The sequence below is a fragment of the Ochotona princeps genome, chromosome 17 (assembly GCF_030435755.1).
Source record: "Ochotona princeps isolate mOchPri1 chromosome 17, mOchPri1.hap1, whole genome shotgun sequence".
NCBI lineage: Eukaryota > Metazoa > Chordata > Mammalia > Lagomorpha > Ochotonidae > Ochotona > Ochotona princeps.
The window spans coordinates 4,963,711-4,986,811 of NC_080848.1; the positions used below are offsets into that span (position 1 = coordinate 4,963,711).

Here is a 23,101-nt window from a genome sequence, read left to right on the forward strand (position 1 = left end):
ATTATATCTGATTTTCAGGTAGAAAAATGGCTCCATTTACTCAGCAAGTTGAGAGGAAATCAGATTAGAAGGACGGTCATAAATCCACCATGTTTCCCCTGCTGGATTCCAAAGAAGTTTACATCCAGTCTAATGGTGGGCTGTGTAATCTGGTGTGTGTGCCTACAGGAAGACCAGCCCGCACATCCTTCTGGTACATATTACATTGGTGGGTGTGCTTCATACCCATTGCTGGGGGCAGAGAGGAACATCCCAGTCCTGGGGCACTCATGTAGGGTCATGTCCCCTACAACTTCCACTGTTACCCTTGGGCAGCATGATTGGCACCTTGAGTTTGCTTCCTGTACTTGGAGCTGGCACAGGAATGCCCATGCCATGGCCCGGGATGGGGGGGGGTTACTGTAAGGATGACATGTCTGTGGGTCCAGCCCAGTCCCTGGTGCCACAGGCATGAAGTGAATAGTACCTGTTAGGACAGCATCATGAGGCATATGGGGATAACAAGCATTGTAGAAGCCACCTGGGCAAATGAACCTGTCTTCTGCCCGTGGCCATCTGAAGTTGTGCCTACCTGTACCAATGGCCCTGTTGTAGCCCAGCACCCTCTTTGGCAAGTGCTGTGAGAGCCCTGTGTGGGTGACAAGGCTTTATCCCTTCTGATCCCAGCCTTGCACTTCCGATTTAAGAAATTAAGAGGCTGTGGTGGTTGGGATGGTTGGGGAGGGCACATAGGGTACCATGCAAGCTCTAGGTCCCTCATCTCATGGGGTGGGCCACTGCAAGACCCTCCCAAGGTGTGGACATTGCCTTGGAACAGGGGACAGTCTCACACGGTGACTGTTGTCAGGGGAGATGATCAGTGCAGAAGCATGTGTGTCCCTCATAGCCCTGGCCCATGTTCAGAGGTCCCAGCCTGTCTGTGTGCAGCTGCAGGCGTCCTTGGGTAACTTTCTAAGTTGGCAGGAAAGTGCCTAAGGCTGGGCCCCTCAGAGCTGCCCTCACAGCTGCTTCCATCAGACCACACCCTTGGGCAACCTCCTCTGGGCTCTCTCCCCACCTGTGGCAACGCCACCCATGTTCAGGCAACCAGTGCAGCCTGGTTTACACCCCCTGCCCTGGCAAGGGCTGCTGTGGTCACTGTTCTCTGTTCTGATCACCCTGTCCAGGTGAAGTCATCAGGCAGATTATTTTGGCTGCTTTGGAAATACTCTATCCCGCAATCACTCTCCATGTGTGCCTCCATTCATGGGAGGCAGGTGGAGCACACACCTGCACACACACAGACTCCCACGTGTGATAAGAGGCACACACAGCAGAGAACTCGTGCCTGTGGAGGCTCACTCCATGCCAGGCACTGTCCATCCTGCATGGCAGTCACACTGAGAGTGTGGTGTTACCTTCATTTTGCAAATGAGGACCTTGAAGTTCTAGAACATACCAGAGTCATCCAGACAGCAGGTGGCAGGTCCCAGAGGTCCGGTCCAACCAAGCTGTCTTTTATGCATAAACACACGGCCTTCCCTGTCAGGCACCTCTGTCCCTGCCGTCACTGCTGGACACTTTTATCCCATGGGGCAGGAAGCCAGTGTCCCCACCCTGCTTGGTGGACAGAATAGCAGGTTCAGAGAGAAAGGGCCGGCAGAGCCAGGTGGGCTGCTGGCCGGCTTGCAGCTGGGTCTATGAGCCCGTGCCCAGCTGGTGTCCCCGCAGTAGAGCTGTGGAGTGTGCAGGGAGCAGAAGCCATGCCAACCAGGGAGCCCTGGGGCTGTGAGACCCTGGTGAGGGACATAAAGGCAGGACATGGCTGCAGAGCCGCTGGCAGTCTTTGAAAGAGCCCTGAGCACAGGATGAAGAGAAGCGTGCCCAGGCTGGCTGCTTTGTCATGGGCTTCTTCTCCAGCCCTGACCCCTGCAAGTGTGAGCGGGCAGGAGAGCAGGGGCCTACGGCCTCCCCAGAGGGCACTGAAGCCATGCCAACAACTAGAGAGCCAGTCCCTGCTGGCAGCAGCTCTGGGAGACTGATGCAGGTTTTTTTTAAATGCCTGCTTCCTTTCTAGGAACCACAGCTCAAAGACGTTTAAGAGCCCTCCCATAGTCACACAGCCTGGACGCCCAGTTAGGCTGTACCCACGGTCTTCTGGCTGCAGCCTGTGATCCTGGCTCTGTCCCTGATGCCTGGCATGATCCTACCCAGGGCACCTGTGTGCAGGGCCCAGCCAGTCAGATGACCCATCATGGAGAAACACTCGGGATTGACACATACATAGAGCTTAGATCTAGCGATGCATACTGCATATGTTCCCTGACTTTGACCTTGGGTGTGCACCTGCTGGCTGCTCTCCCTCCCTTCACCTCCTTCATCTGTTGACCGCAGCACCACCTATAGAGGAGGTGTCTTGGTGCTTGAGGAATGATAGGTTTGACATTATCGTAGGGCGAGACCTGCATCAGGCTTTTGGTTTTTACTTTAGATGGTTTATTTATTTATTTTTACTGGAAAAGCAGATCTACAGAAAAGAAGAGACAGAGAAAGAGGTCTTCCATCTGTTGGTTCACTCCACAAGTGGTCACAACAACCGGAGCTGAGCTGATCTGAAGCCAGAAGTTTCTTCTGGGTCTTCCACAAGGCTTTGGGCCATCCTCTGCTGCATTACCAGGTCATAAGTAGGGAGCTTAAGGAATGCAGAAACCAGGATATGAATTGGCACCCATATGGGATCCCAGAGCTTGAAGGGGGAGGATTAGCCAGTCAAGCCGTCGTGCCAGGCCCAGGCATCAGTCATTTTATGACGGGCATCAGGAAGAGCCAACATTGGCTTATTCCTAGGGTGATGACCTGGAGCCTTCTACCCACCCAAAACAGCTGGGCAGGGGAGACCTGTGCAAGGGGATGCCAGCCCCGCCCTTCCTGCTGCCCTTTGGATTTCTTTGTTGTCACCAAGTCGCTCCCTGTGCACAGGTGCCACCCTAAGGCCAAATGAACATTGGAATTCCAGGAAGGGGCAGGAAGTGATGTTATGCAGGTGGGACATCCTCTGGAGAACTCAGAACTTGAACTAAATGAGGAGGAGCTACTGGATGTGGACAGGCAGTGAGAGAAGGAGGTGGCACCACTGGCTTGCCACCCGGCTGAGCCATCTCTGGGGGCTGCTGGTCAGAGCTGTTAAAACAATGTAGCCCCTTCCCCCAAGAGCACAGGCATAACCGAGAGTGAGGCACGGACTGAGGATGCCAGCTTAGATACGTGCTTCCAAGGGAACGTAGAGGTTAGCCGCACTCCACCAGCAACAGTGAACCTTGGAAGATGTGTGGAGCTGTCCAGATGGGGGTTGGAGGGTAGGAGGATGTGGTGGGAGCTGTGTGCAGAGGCATTGGGTGGGAGGAGCTAGAAGAACGCCTGTTGGGGGGCTGACGGGGCCCATCCAGTGGGGACTCAGAGGTTGTCTTGGGATCTTGTGGTTTTTGCCAAAAGCTCTGTAGGGCCTTGAGTTGCCTTTCCTTGGAAAAAGACAGGATCAGATGCACTTTAAACAAAAATAGGTCCTGGGGACAGCTGGGGATGAGGTGGAATTGGGGGCAGTGAGTGGGGGTTGGGTCCATCTTGGGGAGAGTGGAGAGGAGAGGATGGTGGGTCTGAGGCCTGTTTAGGATTGGTGAGAGTTGGTGGTCACCTGGCCTTGGGTGGAGAGAGGAAGGAAGGGCTGAGGGGTGGGTGGAGAGAAGGGGCTTTGTGCAAAAGGGGCTGTGTGGGTGCAGATGTGCAGCAGGCAGCGGGAAGGAAGGTCTGGGCTGAGTGGGAGATGGTGCTTCCACAGCTTTAGGGAGAATGGAGCTGAGACAGAAGCGGATTTTGGTGCAAAAGCTTTTCCAAAATCTAGACACAGCTTTGTTTGTAGTCGGCGTTATTTGATGTAGGAGCCCCCAATACCAATGTGTTCATCACCTTGTTGGCGTGGGCAAGATGACCAAGGCAGGCGACTAAGCAAAGGGCCCAATGGGTAATACACAGAGCAGGTGAAAAGCAGCCCCGCAAAGCGAGAAGGCAGAGAGGGAGGTCGGGTTTGCAGAACTGCATCATGGCACAGTGGGCTAAGCCACCGCCTGCAACCCTGGCATGTCACAGCAGAGCATTAGTCTTAGTGGTGACTGCTCCACTTCTGATCTGGTTCCTGGCTAATTCATCTGGGAACGCAGCGGAGGATGGCCAGACATGTGGGCCTGTGCCATCCGAGTGGAAGGTCCAGGCAGAAGGTGGCCCAGACATGTGAACCTCTACCACTCGAGTGAGAGATCCAGGTAGAATTCCAGCTTCTGACTTCCGCTGATGCCAGTCTCTACCGTGATGATCATTTGGGGAGTAAACCAAATAATAAGAGATAGTCTCTCTCTCTCTGTCCCTCTCTTTCCTGATCCTCTCTTGCCAACTCCCTTGGCTCCCAGGGGAACAGGCTGTCTGCTGCCCTCCAACCTCTTCTCCCTCCTCCACCTGCCCTGTCCATATGTACCTGTGCTATCTGGCAAATGCTTGCGTGTCTCCCAAGGTCTAGCACCAGCCTGGCCCAGCTCCTGTCCCGCACCCACTGAGAGCCTTTGGCTAAATGATTCAGTCCTTGCCCCAGTTTCCTAATTTGTAAATGGAAAGACAAGCCAGTAGCTCCCTCCGAGGGAGGCCGTGCGTGTCCTGTGGAGTCAAGTGCACAGCGGGTCTGAAAGCCACCAAGACAAGAACTTCACACTTCCCCATGTTCTCCAGCTGCAAAGCAGGCTCTCCAACCTCATTCCCTGTCCCTGGCCATGGGCTCATTTCTACCTTCCCTGAAGACCTGATTCCTCCTCCAGGGCCTCCTCCATGAAGCCGGTTCCCATCCACCGGCTCTGAGCCTCTGTGGAGACTGACTCCCCTTTGGCTTGAGTTTGGACATCTTGTCTGCAAAGTGAAGGCTGCAGGTGAGGAAGCTAAAGTGCTGGCATCAGTTATGATGGGCATAAATTGAATTTTAATAGAGATGTACGTGGCATGGAGCCAGTGTACTCAGGCAGAGGGAAGGTAGTAATTAAAAGTTAACGAGTTTAGCAATGGTGAAGTCTTCGGGGAGGCTGGAGGAGGTGGGCCCAAGGAGGAGGAAGGGGTCCCCCTCAGAGGGTAAACTGTCCTTCCTCTGACCTGCTCCCGCACCTGAGGCTCTGGGGGAAGGCAAGCCTGCTCATAGAGGCCTGGCAGCACGCCTCCAGGCAGGCCTCCATCTGCCGGTGCAGCAAGAAGGGTCCCGGGACACGTTGTGGGGGCTCTCCTGTGCCATGGACCCTTAACCTTGGGCTGTGGGGAGCCTCTCGCTCCAAATGTGACCACTCAGACATGGCCAAGGGGGCTGGGAGGGCATCAGCCGCTGCAGGTGCCTGCGTCCTGTGGCTCTGGCATCCACAGAATCTCCCAGCTGGAGGATGCCTTCCTGTGCCCAGTTGTCCTGCCAGACTGGGGGTCATGCAGGTGCAGCGTGGCATGGGCACCACTGGCCTGACCCAGGAGGGGTGGAGAACAAAGCTGACCGGCGGCTGGTCATCGCCTGCTCCCTCTTGCCTGCTTTTTTAAAGGTTTTGTTTATTTGAAAGTCAAAATAACACAGAGATTTCCATCCACTGGTTGACTCCTCAAATGGTTGTAGCAGCCAAGACTGGGCCAGACTGAAGCCAGGAACTTGGAATTCCATCTGTATCTCCCATGTGGGTTGTAGGGACCCAAGTACTTGTAATTCTCTTCAGCTCCTCTGGGGGGTGCTGTTGCGAGCTGGAGGCTCTTGGTAGAGAGGACGGAGGTGTGCCTGATGCCACCTGCAGCAGCCCCGTCCCCTTCCCACAGATATATCTACACACTTGACCCAAAGCCCAGTAGGCCCCATGGCTTTGGAGGCCTCCTCCCACTTAAGCACAGAAGGCAGGGCCAGGCCAGGCTTCAGCATCCATAGGTGGGCAGGGGGCACGAAGCGCCAGAGAGGCCGAGGTGTGGCTGGTTCCTGGGCCGCGACTGGTGAGCCGTGAATGTGTCAGTGAGGACCAGTAGGTCCAAAGTGGAAGGGGAGGGGCAGGGGGAGAAGCCAGGCCTCCCAAATCCTGGCTGTGTTTCCATGACAACCCCTTACCACCATTCCTTCATGGGCCCAGGCCGGAGAGGAAGCCCGAGCTGCATGGAGGGGCCTGTAGGCTGGAACCCAGCTCAGGGCAGGGGCGCCGAGGCCAGGGAGCTGCTGCTATCCAGAGCAGCCTCGTGTCCACACAGAGGCCACCAGGGGCACCCTGTTAGGACCCCATGATTAGTGCTAACACATTTTCTTCCCATAGAGCAGCTTCAGAAGTTGATAGGCAGTTAGGTCCCCCATTTTATAGATGCACACACTGAGGCCTGGAGACATAAGGGGACCCAGCAAACTAGGATGATGCTGGAGATGGGGATCCACCAGAAGCTCTACTGCATGGAACAGTCTGGAATGCACAGATGTGCCCACCCAGCCATACCCGGTACACCTTCCCTCTCGTCTCTCAACTCCTCCCACTCACGAGTCCCAGCAGCCTCTGGGGAGCAGCAGCTGAGCTGAGTCCGCCCAGACTCCAAGGAGTACGCGTGGGACATGCAAACGAGGTGCTCGCTGCTGCCTGTAATGAAGGGCTGGGAGGAAAGCTCTTCCCTGGTGAACAGAGGCTATTTATTTCCACCATAAGGAAATTTAACATGCAAATTGGGAAGGCTTTGATCATTCATCACCTGAAATTGACATATTCGCATTTGGCCTGGATCTCATAAGCCGTGCACAGAGGTGGGCGTGGGGCGCACGAGGCACCCGGTGCCTGGGGAGGCGGGAGAGGTGGGCCCCATCAGAGGCCCATATGCTTCTCCTCTGGACCACTTCAAGGGGTGGTGGTAACATATTTATCCTCTCTCCATGTGCAGCCTGGGGATCTCCCTCCTCCCAGGTCTGCCTGTGCCCCCAGCCCCTGGCTCCCAGCCAGGGCACAAAGCCTAATTAGATCCTGACTCAGTTGCCTGCTGGGCAGGCAGATGGTTGAGACAGATGCCTGGGGAGTGGGGTATGACCTCCTGTTCCCTAGGAGCTGTCTTCATGCTGGTTTCCCCTCCCCCTGCTGGGACCCCTCAAGCCCATTCCTGGGACCACAAGACCTCTGAGGGCTCAAATGCCTCTTCCCTGCGTCTCTGTGCCCTCAAAGGAATCTGCCCGCCCACCCTGCTGCCCTCCAACTTGTGGGCTTGCTGGCTGTGACTCTGAACCCTGTCTCCCACCCCACAACTCCACGCTCTCCCAGAAGCTGCCCCTAAGTCCAAGGCTCAGAGACCCCTGGGGTTGGACAGAGAGAAGTGGGTTGCAAGAAGGAGTTTAGATTCCTACTGGCAACCTCTGAGGGCTGGAGGACAGCAGACAGTCGCCCCCTCAGCCTGAGCAAGGCATGCAGGTGGGGAGTGAGCACCTGCAGGGAGAGGCCCTGCTTCCTGTTGAATGGGGAGCAGCAACCAAGGATCCCCCAAAGAAGCTAGGACATAAGCCCTGTGGCGGCCTGCCCCAGCACCTCTGCAGGCTCCCACACCAGGCTGACCTTTCACCCTTGACCCTTAGAACCATAGTGGGATGCCCAGCCTTGTGTCAGCTGCAGCCGCTGGTCAGTCACTGAGCGCTGCCTGGGAAACCTCCCTGAAAAGCAATAGCATCATCAGCCACAACACATCACCTCCCTGCTGACCTCCGGGCAAACATAGAAGGGGCAAAGCTCTCGCAGCCTGGGCTTCAGAAGGTCCTACCACACTCACTGGGTGAACGTGAGTCACAAGGACAGCCTGGGTTTAGGGAATGAAAGAGGCACCACATTCTCACAGTAGCCGCTGCCGACGGAGGACTGCACTCGGGTCTGGCCAGTGCCCAGCTGCCCACACCATCACCTGTTCCAGATGGCGGCTCCCCAGGGCCTCATTAGCGCCGTTCTAGTCTCATTCTCCCACAAGGTGTCTGAAGTCACCTGTGAGAGCATGGGCAGGGGCTGGAGGCGAGGGCAGTGCAGGACAAGGACCCAAAAGGTCAGAGCTGGTGCGGCTGATGCTGGGGGCGTGGCCACCAGGGTCCGAGCAGGTGTTCAGCGCAGCAGAGAGCGGAGTCTGCCCCGGCTCCAGAAGCTCCCATCTGCATCTTCCATCTGAGTCCCTGTGCCCGAGGCTGCCCGCGCCCAGGCTCTGCCCGCGCCCAGGCTCTGCCCTCAGGCTAGTTTTCTGGACAAGAGCTGTCCTGGATCAGTGGGCGCTCTTTGGAGAGGTTAGATGAGCAGGCGAACATCGACACTGGTAGTAACAGGAGCAGCTAATGCAGAGAGCGTATGCTGCATGCATGCCTCCCGCCAAGAGCATGAACGCACATCTCCGCGGTCTCAGTTGAGGCTCACCATGGGCCTGCAGACAGGACCCATCGGATGGAAGCTGGGAACACAAAGTTGACAGGCAGCCGGTGGGGGCCGTACTAGTTGCTGTGACCTTCTGCACGTTAACTCCTCTGTGCTTTTATTTCCTCATCCACCAGAATTGGAGATAATTAAATCTGACCTCATGGTGTTTAATGAGAAGTCAGTGCATCATCAAATGTGAGGTGTCTGGCCCACATGGACAGCTAGTGGCTATCACTCCTGTCTCACACACGAGGCAATGAGATGGAGAGAGCAGGCAGCCCAGCCTGTCCAAGGCCACTCAGCGTGTAAAACACACAATCCAGGCCCTTCCTTCCTGGACCTGCGTCCATGCCTGGGGCACACCTCCTTGGGTCATTTGACCCCGTTCCCGCTCATCTGGGGTCCCTGGAACTGTGCAAGCTCCCACCTTACCCAGGTTCGCTGCACACCTGCGGTGTGTTTGGCAAAGCATCAGTTTGCCAAGGTGCATACAGAGCAGGCCACCACCTTAGGGAGGGTACGACAGGCCCCCAGGAGAGCCAGGACCCCAGCAAGAGAGGTACTCAGAGTGAGCATGTGCGTCTCCAGGACTTGGTGCTCAGTCGCGGGGCTGGCATTGGGACAGGGCTGCTGGGACTGGGCCAAAGCTGGGCAGTGAGCCAGGTCCCGCCGACCTAACCCCTTCAGCCACCAGACTCTGCTTTCTCGGCCCCTTTTGGTAAAAGAAATGCCTTTTTAGAAAGGGAACATGGAATCGACATGAGAGGCTTTTGTTTTTGTAGTTTTGCATCTGTGTTGGCCAAATTACAGCTAACCATCCAACCTACGTGTGAAATGATAAAAATGATGTAAATTAGATGATAGATGAGGGTGCATCAAGAATTTGCCAAAAAAGAGAAATTCAAAAATCAATTTATCTGGGTGCAAAAAAATTGAAGCCCACATTTTTTTCTGCATAATGCAGATTTTTCGTGAACTTTTTGAAGATTCCTTGTATGCATGGGTTTTTACAAATCTTGCACTCCAAGTTTTCTTTTAGTTTCCTTTTGTGTGAACTGTTGAAGTGCCTTTGTAGATGTACATGAAGATGTGGATGATAGAAAAATAAATATTCACACATGGAGATAGACAAATAGACATGTACACATGTAGATTTGGATGACAGAGACCTAGGCATATAAACATACATTAGAGACTTAGGCATATAAATATACATGATATAGACATATAAATCCAGTTGGCATGGGAATAGACACATAGACAGGTATATATGATACAGGCCTTGTAGATTCTATGGTAGACCTAGAGTACAGGTGGAGAGACTATGGGGCCGGGCACGGATATAGGGAATGTAAACATATAAGGCACAGAGATGGTGTTGATGCTGACACGTAAACACAGGTGATATACACTGCCAAATTCTGGGGGACACAAACTCAGCCACACATGAAGCTGCATAGAGAGAGAGGGCCAGAGCTAATTTGGAGTCAGGTGTGCCCTGGACAGGGTAGGGGCATTTCCTGGCACAGTCCTACAACACCACCTCCTGAGGCAGCCTACGAGAAGTTGTGGGGGGGGTTCATCCCCGCTTCCCTTGACCTTCAGGGCAGGTTGCTGGAGCCATTGAGATACAGGAAACCCCAATGCCTCATTAGTATTCATAAATTCCCCAAACATCTGCCTGGGGCAGATCAGGGAGTAGAATTTAACCAACAGGAAGCTCAGGCCAGCTGGGCAGGAGTTGGCTGGGTCCAAACCATCACAGCTCACTAAGTGCCCACCTGTTACCTGCCTCCAGGTGCTTGCTTCCAGTGCACATCCGACCCCTACAACCCACCTTTTAATTAGCCATTATGCTGTGTGGGCATTCAAGTGGCCACGCCAAGGTCACTGCTGCACAGACAAGCCCAGGTCCTCTTTCTCTGCAGCTCCTGGGTTGTGGAGATGCTGAGGGGCCCGATGTTTTCCACCTTCCCCACTGCTTCCAGGGAAGACACCACTGTTGCCCTGGTGGGCAGCGAAGGGCAATGCATGGGTGGGCTGGAAGAGGAGCTGAGCATGAGCAGGTTCTAAGCCAAGCATGGCCATGGCACTGACATTCTGTCCAGCAATCAGGTGCTGAAGGCAGTGCCATCCATGGAGCTGATGGTGCAGGCGTTATTGTCACCGTTGAGACTGACAGCCTGATACAGTACCTGCTGCCTGGCAGCCACCCGCGCCCCTGCCTTGCGCCAATTGCTCATAGACATCTAAGCACACAACCCAGAGGCATGTCACACATGCTCAGTACTTTGGCAGTCAGCTTTGCTGCGACACATACGTTCACAAATGTCACCGAGCTATACAACATCACACCAGTGGGAACCTCGGAGCCGCGGGCGGGGGAGGGAGGGAAGAGCAGCAGTGGGGGTGGGGGAGGGGTGGGGCACTGTGAGGTTATTGGTTAAGACACCACCTACAATACTCGGGTGCTGTATCGGGGTGCCTGGGTTGGAGCCCCAGCTCTGCTCCTGACTGCAGCTTCCTGCTCAAGAACACCCTGGGAAGCAGCAGCAACGGCTCAGGCAGCTGGGTCCCTGCCACCCAAGGGGGAGGCCTGGATTATGTCTCTGGCGTTCAGTTTTGCCCTGGCCCCCAGCCCCTGTTAATGGATATTCTGTCTCTCTCTCTCTCTCTCTCTCTCTCCCCCTCCATCCCTCCCTCTCCTACTTACTCTCCTCTCCTACTTACTCTCCTCTCTTTCTCTCAAATAAATTCTGTAAATTATAAATCAAAAAACCTCTGAGAGCTTGTGGGGAGAAATACTACCCAGAAACTTCTATGGTGACCCGTAAGGAAGAGAGAAACATACAATGACGGTTGCACGATTGGGTGCCTGTCCCACGGCAAGAAAGTGCGTAAGCACCGAGGTCCCTGTCGCTCTGCTGTGGAAGAGGCCTGCCGCCCGCTTGCAGAAGTGCGCGTGGGAAGGATTGCCACTTGTGAATTATTGTTAAGGGGATGTTTGTCTGCCATCGGAAAGCAGTTGTGACATGAGGGCCCGAGGGGACACTGTGGGGGTGGGGGAGTGCCTCCTGTGTCGATCACCCCCTCACTCCCTGCCACCTGTTGTGCTGCGCTGCCCATCTGGATGCTGTTTGCTGCCCTGACCTGGGTTTGCGGCAGGCACATTGTGCATAAGCAAAGGCAAAATTCACATGTGCGCCTGCCATCCTCTGGTACATCCGGCACACTGAACAAAGGTGTGTTTGCAAGTGAAACATCACAGCGGATAGGCCTATGCTTGGCTTGTCTGGAGGGCAGGCACGCTCCCTCTGCCCATTCCACAGAAGAAATGCCTGAGGCCCCCTGCTCGGGATCCAGTGGAGCTGGCAGGTCATCTGAGGCCACAGTGGATTCTCTGGGGCCTTGACCATGTGGTATGAGCATGATCAGTGTCGTGTCACAGACAGGGAAACTGAGCACTGTGGGGGAAGGGCCAGCACCCTGCCCCAGGTCATCACCTGGGAAACCTTGATTCTGAGCTCCCTCTGACCACACCCCTAGGGTCCCCAGCTCCCATCAGTGTCCCTTTCATCAGATGGGCACGTGTGTGAGAAAGCATCCTTTGGTGCACGTAGCAGTGTGTTCAGTACAGATCCTAGCTCAGCCGATGAGGAGCCCAAGATTCTGCCTGCTGTCTGCAGGAATCCCAGCCTGTAGCACCCATGCCACACTTTATTGACAAAGCTTTGGAAAGCCACCAGCCCCTGACTCAATGACCCATGTCAGCTCCAGCTGGGATGTACTTGTTCCCTCTCTAGTGGACCAGGGCAACACCAGCTCAGCTACTGTCCTACCAGTGCCTTCAGCTACCTTGCCTTGGGGTCCTTGGAGGAACCCCAGCCTGGTGCCAGCCCCAGCTCCTCCCTTGCCTAGTTCTAGAAGGCTGCCAGGCCTTGCTGATGAGAACTGTCCGAGGTCCTGATCTCACCTGGGCCTTTTCCCAAGGCTCCTGTTTCCAAGCTGTGCTCAGCGCCACATTCAGTGGGTCACTGTTTTAGCAATCGCTGTCTCTGACATCCACTCATCATGCCTTCTTCTTACCACCACCTTCGGCAGCCTTTGCTGCCCTCAGCTCTTCTAGCCTCCACCTGCACGAGTGTTCACGTCCACCCGCTCCTCTAGGACAGACTGCCTTCTCCCTCTGTGTGCAAGACTGAGCCATGAGCTGGAGGGCATCCTTGGGGATCCCCTGCTGTGTGTCGCATTATACTCAAAAATATAAACTCAGGTCTAACCCTGGGGGCCTTAGTGTAGTGATTTGGATTTTTAGGGATTGGTTGATGTCATTTGCTAAGATGAGGCCCTCCTAGAGTAGGATGGACCCTAAATCCAACCAGGTGGTATCCTGAGAAGAAGAGGAGGGAGATAAAGATAAAAGAGGAGTGGACAGCCTTGCAAAGGGAGCCACCACTGACCGTGGAGGCAGAGCTTGGAGGGATGCCTGCGGCCACCTGGGCTGGGATTATGGAGGCAGGATCCACCTTCCCACCCCCAGAGCCACTGCAGAGAACCCTGCCACCATCACCTCTATAGTGTCGGCTTTCAGACCCGCACAGTTGCCTGACACTGCTTCTGTGAAAGCCACCTGGTTCATGGCACTTCCTTCCAGCAGCTTCCATGCCGCATGCCCCCTGAGCAAGCTGGGCCATCAGGGAAGCCACCAGCCATGGCCCTGTGCACCCTGAACACGGTGCAGCTCTCTGTCCAGCCGCGCAGGAGGCAGCTCTACCTGCCTGCCAGTCCACCCTCCCGGAGGAGACCACAAAACCCAGGCCACTGGGGTTCCAAGGCCTGACCTCCAGCTCTCATTGGCTGCTTCTCATTTGGCCTCTTTCTGATGTCCCTTAGCACAGTAAAGACCATAATGAATTTCAGCTGGGTGCCAGGAGCTCAGAACCAGGACCCCTTCATGGCGCCTGAAGTGGAGAGCCCGGAAGGAAAGAGCTCCCTCGTGGGAGTGAGCAGGATGCGCTGGGGACATTCCCAACCACAGCTGCCTTTGGAGGGCGAGGCAGTTCCTGGTGTCCCACTTCCCCCTTGTTTCTGGACAATTAGCCTCCAGGTTTCTCCTTGCCTGGCTGTTTTTTTTTTTTTTTAATTTATTTATTTTTCATGGCCTAGTAGCTAGAATCCTCACCTTGCATGCACCAGGAAGCCATGTAGGCACCAGTTCATGTCTCAGCAGCCCTGCTTCCCATCTATCTCCCTGCTTGAGGCCTGGGAAAGGAGAGGATGGCCCAAGGCCTTGGGCCCCTGCACCCACATGGGAAACCCAGAGGAAACTCCTGGTTCCTGACTTCGGATCGGCTCAGTTCTGGCCATTGTGCTCACTTGGGGAGTGAATCGTTGGACGGAAGATTTTCCTCTCTGTCTCTCCTCCTCTGTATAACTGATTTTACAGTAAAAATAGGTAAATCCTTTTTTAAAAAAATCCAAGCAGAGAGGTGGCACTGTGGCATAACAGGTGAAGCCACAGCCCCAGGGGACGTGAGTAGCCTCATAGGATATTTAGTTAAATGCAGGAGAGAATCCCAGTGGCTCCAGGATTAGATAAAGGCTCCAGGCTCTAAGCAGGGAGGAGTAGAGCCCTGTGGGCAGCATACTGAGACGGGAAAGGCCAGCATTTGGCCTAGCAGTAAAAGACACTGGGTCCTTAGCCCAGCATGGTAGCCTAGTGGCTAAGGTCCTCGCCTTGCATCCACCGGGATCCCATATGGGCTTCGGTTCATATTCTGGCAGCTCCACTTCCCGTCCAGCTCCCTGCTTGTGGCCTGGGAAAGCAGCAGAGGATGGCCCACAACCTTGAGACTCTGCACCTGTGTGGGAGACCCGAAGAAGCTTCTGGCTCATGGCTTTGTGTCGGCACAGCTCCGGCAGTTGTGACCACTTGAGGCGTGGACCAGTGGATGGAAGATCTTTCTCTCTGTCTCTCCTTCTCTATAAATCTGACTTTCCAATAAAAATAAATAAATCTTAATTAAAAAAAAAAGACACAAGGCCCCCCATCAGAGGGCCTGGGTTCAGGTCTGGCTCTGGCTTCTGGCCAGTGCACTTCCTAGGAGGCTGTTGCCACGACTTGTGCTGTTGGGTTCCTGCTGCCCACATGGGAAATCTGGATTGTATTCCTGGCTCCTGGCCTGCACCTCTGCCCAGTCCTAGACTTTGTGGGCATGGGAGGGGTGAACAGTATTGGGCATTCATTCACTCTCTATCCTGCTGCCTGTGAAATAAATAAACGATTGTTTTTTCAAAAGAAAAAAAAAAAGGCCTGCCTGAAGTTTGGTGGAGCTGAGGAGTGAAACAGAGGAGCATCCTTGGCCAGCCTAGTCCCTGTGCCATGCCACATCCTGGTTGTACCTACACCACCTCCCTTCTCATCCATGCCAGCCCTCAGAACTCTGGCTCCTCTAGGCCTGCGTGTGGACAGACACACAGCTAGGCCCTCCAGGTCCTAGAATCAGCACAGGGGCCAGAGTTCTCAGGAGACACAGTCCGTGGGAACTACAGGTCCAAGGCTGGTTGTAAGAACTGCTCCCGAGCCTGCAGAGGCCCCGAGTCTCACCATCTGCCATCTGCAAGCAGAGGGCCCATGAAGGCCAGTGGTGTCAGTGGGCCCAGTGTTTTCAAAGCTGAGGTCCTAGAAGCCCAAGGCCCAGGTTCAGAGCAGAAGATGGATGTCCCCAGCCCAGGACAGCACAGCTTCCTCCTTCATGGGACTTTAAGTTTCATCAAGGCGTGCAGCAGATTGGGGTACCTCACCCACACATTGCGAGAGTGCTGTATTGAGCCCACGGATTCACCTGCTAGAAGCACACTCTCAGATACACGAAACGTCCTTGTCAGCAGCACTCAGGGCACCGAGCTCAGCCAGGCTGATTCCTCAAACTGACTGCACCAGGCTCCTCTCCATTCTGCCCACCATAGGGCACCCCTGCAGCCTGCAGTCCTCCAGGAGGCTGAGTGCAGAGCTCACCATGCCCACACCCCCTTCCCAGAGCTGCAGGGACTCTGGGAGAGGCTGCTTCTCTCTGCTAGGTTCCCTCACAACCCTGTTCCCCCACCCTGTCTCCTTCCAGCATCCCTGTCCAGTCCTCTCTCAGCCCTGCCCCTCCACCTCCTCAGCCAGCTGCTCTCCAGGGCCCCAAGCCAGAGGAAGTCGGCTGTGTGCAGGTCACACTCTCAGCAAAGGTGTGGGAAGGAAATTAGAGCTCAGGACAAGAAGTGCTGAAAATAGAAGAGCAGAAATCACTGTTCCTGGACTCCCTGCACCACACCTCACCACAGGGGGAATCCTGACGTCATCCCTGGGGCTCCCAGACTTCCTGATTTCCTGTGCCAATGGGTGGCCTTCTTCACCACCACCACCACCATCCTTGCCTGCCCTCCCCCTCTCTCTCTCCCCGTCCCTGCCCCTTCTGGCATTCTCTGCATCTGTTGTAAGCTCAGATCCTTAGGGCTGCTGCAAGGGGGGTGTGCCACAGGTGCCCCTGTCCCCACCCACAACCCAAGAAGTCGCTGCAGGCTAGGTCTGGGCTTCCTCTTCTGGAGTCTCTGCCCACTGTGACCGGACTGTCCAGTCCCCTGGTGGCCTCTATCACATGCACAAGTGGGGGGCAGAGTGGAAGCCAAGCTGCCCTTCTTAAGAAAGGGCTCGGGCAAGTTCCTTCCTATCTCTGAACACCGGTTTTCTCGTCTGGTATTGTGTGATATTGTATGTCAAAGCACTTAGGATGGGTGCCGTTTCTTAGAATAGTGATTACGTTCACTCCGGGCATGTGTCATTGCTGTTATTTATTATCTGACACATGTTCTTTTCCCCTGACATCTCTCTGAAGGGTCTTAGTAAAAGCTGACACACAGGGCAGAGGCATCCTCCTCTCACCAGCCACCTCCACACTGGCCAGTTCTGTGAGCCCCACCTAGGTCTGCTGGTGCAGGAAGGAGTTCAGGGTATGGCCACAGGTGTCTGAGGGGAGGCACACGTGGGTGCACACACGCCCCCACACTGGCTGGCAGAGTCTCCAGGGGATGAGAGAAGGGAGCCTGTACCCATGGCCTACCTCTGCGATGGCCTTAGCTGTGTGCATGTCACCTGCACGTAGCAGGCAGAGCCCCCAGGGGAGGTGGCTACTCAGCTGTCTTCTGTCCCTTAACACAGTTCACTTGAAGAGAAGCCTAGTGCAAGCACATGTGTATGAGTGTGTACATGTGTGTAGGTGTGTGTACTCTTGTATATATGGGTGCATACCTTTGTGTGGATTGTACTCATATGTGCATTTGTGTTCATGTGGGCATGTGTGTGCTTATATTACGCATGCATGTGTGTGGGTGTGTGCACATCCATGTGATGTGTGCATACACATGCAGGCTGGCAGGTGTGTGTATGTCATGGTGTGTGTGTGAGTGGTGTATGTATGTTGGCTCTGTGTGCCTGTGTGCTTGCTGGTAGGTGTGTTCACACATGCCTCATGTGTGTGTGAGCTTTCATTGGGTAGGTTTTATGAGTGTACATGTGTATGCACAGAAGTGTGCATGAATGTACACCTGGGTGGTGTACATCCGTGGGCTGTGTGTGTGTCCCCAAAACCCCTTTGTCCACACGAGCATCGCCGTGCGTGTCTCTAGGCATCTGATTTATTAACGAGGACAACACAAGGAGAGGGTGCCTATTATTTCTGGTGTCCGCATCAGCTCCTGACAGCTTCGTGGAATTGAAATATCTTATTTAATGTGAGTAAGAATCATTTTAAATATCAACTGTGACACTCAAGGACTCCAACCACAAAGGGCAGTACGTGTCTCCCGGGTACCGCAGACGAGGCCACATTTGTTAGGCAGTTATTTTCTCCCCTGCTCTCCTCTTGTCTCTAAAAATCCAATTATCTGTCCCAGGGAGTCTCCCCACACTGAGCCTGTGCTCCCCGCCCAGGGACCCTGTCTTGGCCTGGGTAGAATGGATGGGTGGGGCCCCTTGCCAAGGGATGGGAGTAGGGAGGACGGTGTGGGCTCTCAGTGTCATCCCTTTCCGTCCTCTGGCTGCCCTAGTTCCCAGCCCTGCCTTTAAGGCTTCACACTGCCTCCTGCTCATTGCCCACTGGACAGAGCTGCCTTCACCCTTCCTACATTCCCTGGATTTGTCAGAGAGCTGAGGAAAGCTCGTGAGGCCCTGGGAAGGCTCTCCGGGATCACTGCAGAGCACAAGGCGCAGAGCCTGGCATGAAGAGGCCCTGTCCCCTGCTTATAAAGGGCCAGTGGGAGGGATTAGAAATTTGAGCTTGCTTGGCATCTGCATAAAGAAGTTCTGGGGGCCGATGTCATGGTGTAGCAAGCTAAGCCTCTTCTTGTGGCACCAACACCCCACATGGGCACTGGCTTGAGTCCCGTGGCTCCACTTCCAATCCAGCTCCTTACTAATGCACCTGGGAAAGCAGCAGAGGATGGCCCAAAGCCTTGGACCTCTGCACCTACATGGGAGACCCGAAGGAAGCTCCAGGCTCGTGGCTTCCTATCAGCTCAGCTTCTGCCATGCGGGCATTTGGGTAGTGAACCAGCGGATGAAAGACCTATCTGTCTCTTCTCTGTGACTCTGCCTTTAAAATAAAAATAAATCTTTAAAAAAAATTCTGGAAAGATATCCAAGGAACTAAGAGCAGAGGTTTCCCCAGGAGTTGGAGGTTGGGGAGGTTGGGGAGGTTGCGGAGGCACTAAGGAGGCAGGCAGGCCGCTGTGTCCTTCTTCTTGGATGGCTTATGTTTTCAATCACATGACTATATGTCCTACAGTGACTATGCAAATAACGTGGCTCTTTACGAAGGACCTGGATGTGCCGAGCGCCCATGTGCAGTAGCAGCCCCTGCAACTGTTCCTCACTGGAGCGGTTAACCAGGCAGGGGCTGCTTGTCCCCACTCCTTGCTCGTTATCCCTGGGGAAGATCCAGGCTTGGGCCATTGTAACTGCAGGTTGCAGAAGGCAAGGGGCCTTGCAGGTGGGGGGGTGAAAAAATGTGCCAGGGAAGGGAGTCCCTGCTCTCTGGTGCTTGACTTGGAGTCTGTGCTGCGTGCCCGCTCTGGGGAAGCCTCAGCTGTGCCCTTCTGCCCTCCTATCTGAATCTCCTGACCTCTCCCCCACGGCCTTGTGCACCTGCACCCATTTGCACAAGCATTTTGTGGCACCTGCTGCGGACCAGCTGTTGGTGACCTGCCGAAGTCCAGCTCCAGCTGAGTTCGGAACTCGAGAAGGGTGCGTGGATGAGGCGTAAAGGGGAAAGAAACGGACCACTATGATTTCATGATCATAACGGACAGTGCGAGAAAGCTGTCCGCTTCACTTATACAGAAACGGTCAAATTCTGGCTCAGAGTTTTTACGTCATGGTCAGGTGGGTGTTTCCAAGGATAATTCTTCCATTTGTTTTACCTAAAAACAATAGAAGTTCCAACAACAATTCTTATTCTACAACTTCATCTTGTATCAAAGAAAAGGAGACCCTAAAGATGGAGGAAAGAATGAAACCCTAAATACAGGTCCTTTGATTAGCATAAGGGGAGAAATGTATCACAAAGAAAAGGAGAACCTAAAGATCAAGGAAGGAATGAAACCCTAAATATAGGTCCCTTGATTAGCATAAGGTCAATGGGGACAGCCAAGACAGTACGAATAATAGAAGGCCCTTTTGCAAGACATTATTATTGACATTAACCTCCAAGCTCACATTGAGTAAAAAGCCAACTCCACAGCAGCAAACAATGCCTGAATGGATTAGAATTCTCCCGCAGGGTGGTCCGGTGTCCATGCAAAGGAAGGTGGAGCTGCACTCAGGTGGTTGTAGAGACATCCTCTGGGCCCTGCCTCACAGCGGGAAGTTCCTTGTGGCCCTGCCTGCAATGGAACAATACTCTTCACACCTTCCTGTCCCAACATCCACTGCACGGACCCCAACAGTGACCAGGGCCTCACATGGCACTTGGCATCCAAGATGTTCATCATGGCCTCCCTGTGACAGAGGAAGAGACCAAGGTTGGTCAGGTTCCCACACTTGCCCAGCATGAGTGAAAGTCAAGTCTACATCTCCCCGGCTGCCAAGCCCAGGAACTTTCTCCAACACCACATTTGCCCTTGGATGAGGCAGGTAAGAGCCCGTGCTTCCTCCAGAAGTCATTTGTTCTGTCCCTGGTGAAGACCCGGGCAGGGCTGGGCTCATCTGGTTCCCCGCTGGGCTGGCAGCCATGGTGGATGGGACAGGCAGAGCTGTGAGCCGAGTGTGTCCTGGTAGATAGAGACCACCATGGGAATAATGAGTGCTGTGACTATCACCCTCGGGGAAGCCTGCAGTGGGCTGGAGTTGCAAGCCGAGACACTAGCCAACTGCCTCTCACGCTGTCTGGGAGGCCTGGGAGGAGGGGAGCCTAGGGCTGCAGGCTGGGTGGAGTGGAGCGGGTTTCCCTGAGAGAAAGGCAGTGGGCAGAACTGTTACTTTAAATAATGTTGCCTACACACCAGAAATAGTCTTCCCAGGAGGGCCAAAAGCAGCCCAGGGACAAGCCCAACAGACAACGAGGACCATCCTGATGCTGGCCAGAGTGGGGACAGGCCAGCAGCCCAGCAGCCTTGCTCGTGACCCGTTGGCGGGTCTGGGGGTGGAGGGGACCCTGGCTGGAGCCCATGGGCAAGGAGCCTTGTGTAGAAGATGGGCGTTCTTATTAAAGTTTTTGTCTCGCAACATACCACTAACATCTGCAGACAAATTCAGATCTGATGAGTCTCTGGAGCATTCTTTAGAATGTGTACTTAAATTATATGCACAAAGTGCATTTTTTTTAATTTTATTTTTAAAATAAAAGCAATATATGCATACAATAAAGAAAATCCTGAGGGCACGGAAAGGCATAAACTCAAGAAGCAGATGTCCCCCACTCCACCCAGCCCGATTCCTCTCCCAGAGAGGACATCGGGTTCTGGAGTGTCTGTCCCCAAAAATGTTACATGGAGGCGGGCCTGTGTTGTGGTACAGCGGGATAAGCCACTACCTGTGACGCCAGCATCCCATATTGGAGTATCGGTTCAGGTCCCACCCACTGCTCCACTTCCCAACCAGTTTCCTGTTGCTGCACCTGAGAAGGCAACAGAAGATGACCTAGGTGCTTAGGCCCCTGCCACCCATGTGGGAGACCCAGCTGTTGTTTCTGGCTAACCTAGTCTTCGACCACTGTGGATGTGTGTGGAGTAAACCGGCAGATGGGAGCTCTTTCTCTCTCTGTCTGCCTCTAACTCTGCCTTTCCAATAAATCAATCTATCTTCTTAAAACATGCTCTGTACATACCAACATGTGTATGAATCCACCTTGCTATGTATTTGCACGTGTGGCTTTGTATACCTACACATATAAGTATATATGGTATCTCAGTTTACACAAATCATAGCATACCAAACACTGTCATGTCATCACACCACCCACCGACACTGCCTTTGTTGCAACAAGCGAGTGATTTCTGTTGGCTTCATTTGCGTGCTCTAAAGCGTAGTTGAGGATTTGGTGGCTTGTATCATTAACAGCTTGTGTTATCATTCTTGGCCTGAGCAATCTGCTATAATACTGTTCAGCCTCTGGCTACTTTGTATTTATTCATAAAACTTACCCCCCATCCTCATCCCTCCTACATCTCTCCCTCCTCGCCTCCTCCCGCCACCCCATGGCCATGGCCTTGCGTTTTCTTTGTGTCCCAGAGAAGCTCCTCTTCCACCCCCGGCAGGCTTTCTCCTTCAGTCTGTGGCGGCAGCATCATGTATTGATCCAGTCCCGTTCTGATGCACTTTTCCGTTGATCCCAGTTTTTAATCCGTTGACCTCGGCAATTACAAGCAATGCTACAGTGAACATCCTAGAATGTATCTTATTTTTTTTTTTCCACATTGTTGCAAGTGTTATCAAAAAGGCCAACTCCCAAGAGTGTGACTCCTGGGTCAGAAAGCATGCATATTCTAATTCTGACAGATTTTCCCCCAGGGTTAGACCAATTTGCAGTACCACCAACAGAGCTGAGAGCATGCCTCCAGTCCCCCTCCCTGCTTGCCAACACCAGGTTTGACCAGACCTGGAAGTCTTGGGCAGTCTGACATGCAAGGATGGCATGAATTGCTTTCATGAGACAGAAGTTGTGCAGCTTTTCCTGGTTTTTTTCAGCCATTTTTATTCATTTTCTTCTCTTTGACGCCTAGTAAAGAGGTCTCTTCAAAGCTAGCGAGATTTCCCAGCCCAGCCCACTTTCCGTCTCCTCTCTGGTTACCAGCACAGCTTCAAAGAAGCAGTTTCCCCTCCAGATTGCCTCCCCTCACCAAGGGAGAGATAAAGGCAGGAGCACTTGGGATGGCTCTGAGGAAGACTGGAGAAGAGGAAACAGGATTTCAGGACTGGTGCACCTGCTATCCTGGCATCTTCGCGCTGCGTGCAGTGGCGAGGAACAGATAAGAGCTGGGCAGAGATAAGACGCCCAGCTGCCAGCGAGTTCTGGATCACAGAGTGGGACCAGGACACATCCACATGTGCCCAGCTCTGCACAGACACATGCAGGCCAAGAAGGCAGGTAGGGACTGGGGGGTGTGGTCCCAGTCTAAAGTGGCCTGCCACCAGCCTGGCTATCAGAAGGACTCTGGGATCTTGGCCCAGCTGCCTCCCCAGGGCAGAGGGGAAGGGTAGGGAAGGGAACTACAGTTCAACATCAGGGTATTTCTCAGCTTCAGCTTCTGTACCTCTAAGAAAGAAACTCTGCCAGGGGGTTAGTGTCGGGAGTAAGCCATAGGCTCTGCCATGCTCGGCTCAGCACTTGGCAGCCGTGCACCTAGAATGAGAAGAGTCGGGCTCTCACAGTGGACTTTGATCAAATTTGATTTTAGGAGATCGGTAAAATTGCCTCTGTGCCGTGATGAGGTCTCTTTTTGTCTTCTCAAAAATGCTCTTTTTAAATAAAATGTTGATGATTTCTATGTGTTCTTTCTCTGGTATTTTTTAATTTTAGTCTTTTGGAAAAAAAAATCTCAGCTTGAGTCGCTTCGATGTTTGTTTGCTTTTTGGTTGGTTGGTTTTAATGATCTTGGCATAGTAGAATATTGACAATTGTGTCAGTACCCAATAAAATAAATATCATGATGTGAGGATGTAGATAATGATGGTATCATTCCAGAAGGGGGTGACTTCATGACCTCTGACACCAGAACCCAGGGTGACCTCTGCGCGCTGCTCACTGGCCCTCTGCTCCCGTCTCCTAGGTACATGATCTCCAGCCTGGACCGCACCCACGCCGGCTTCTACCGCTGCATCGTGCGGAACCGAATGGGGGCACTGCTGCAGCGGCAAACCGAAGTGCAGGTGGCCTGTGAGTATTGTGGAACCCCACGCATGCAGGCGGGAGGGGCCCGGGCAGGGGTCACACCCTGGGCAAAGCCAGAGTCACCCACACCACTGGGTGCCCCTTCTCCTCACCCACATTTTGTGGTTGCTGGAACCAAGACCTAGAAGTGGCAAGAGCTACCAGGGTTACCAGCTGGTCAGTGCTTTGCACTTCAGATGGTTCTGTGTCTCTGTGATGTGGCCAGAATATCCCAGGTGCCCTTCATTCCAGGAGAGG

At 53.8% G+C, this 23,101-nt stretch overlaps 1 protein-coding gene across 2 annotated transcripts in view; it reads left to right on the plus strand.

Annotated features, from left to right (window-relative positions):
• SDK2 (sidekick cell adhesion molecule 2) overlaps window positions 1-23,101 on the plus strand; it is a 212,975-nt gene that overhangs the window by 102,706 nt on the left and 87,168 nt on the right. For both annotated transcript variants that reach the window (XM_058676262.1, XM_058676263.1), the window contains exon 3: window positions 22,743-22,849. In XM_058676262.1, the coding sequence (XP_058532245.1) occupies window positions 22,743-22,849 (107 nt within the window). The remainder of the gene's footprint in view (window positions 1-22,742; window positions 22,850-23,101) is intronic.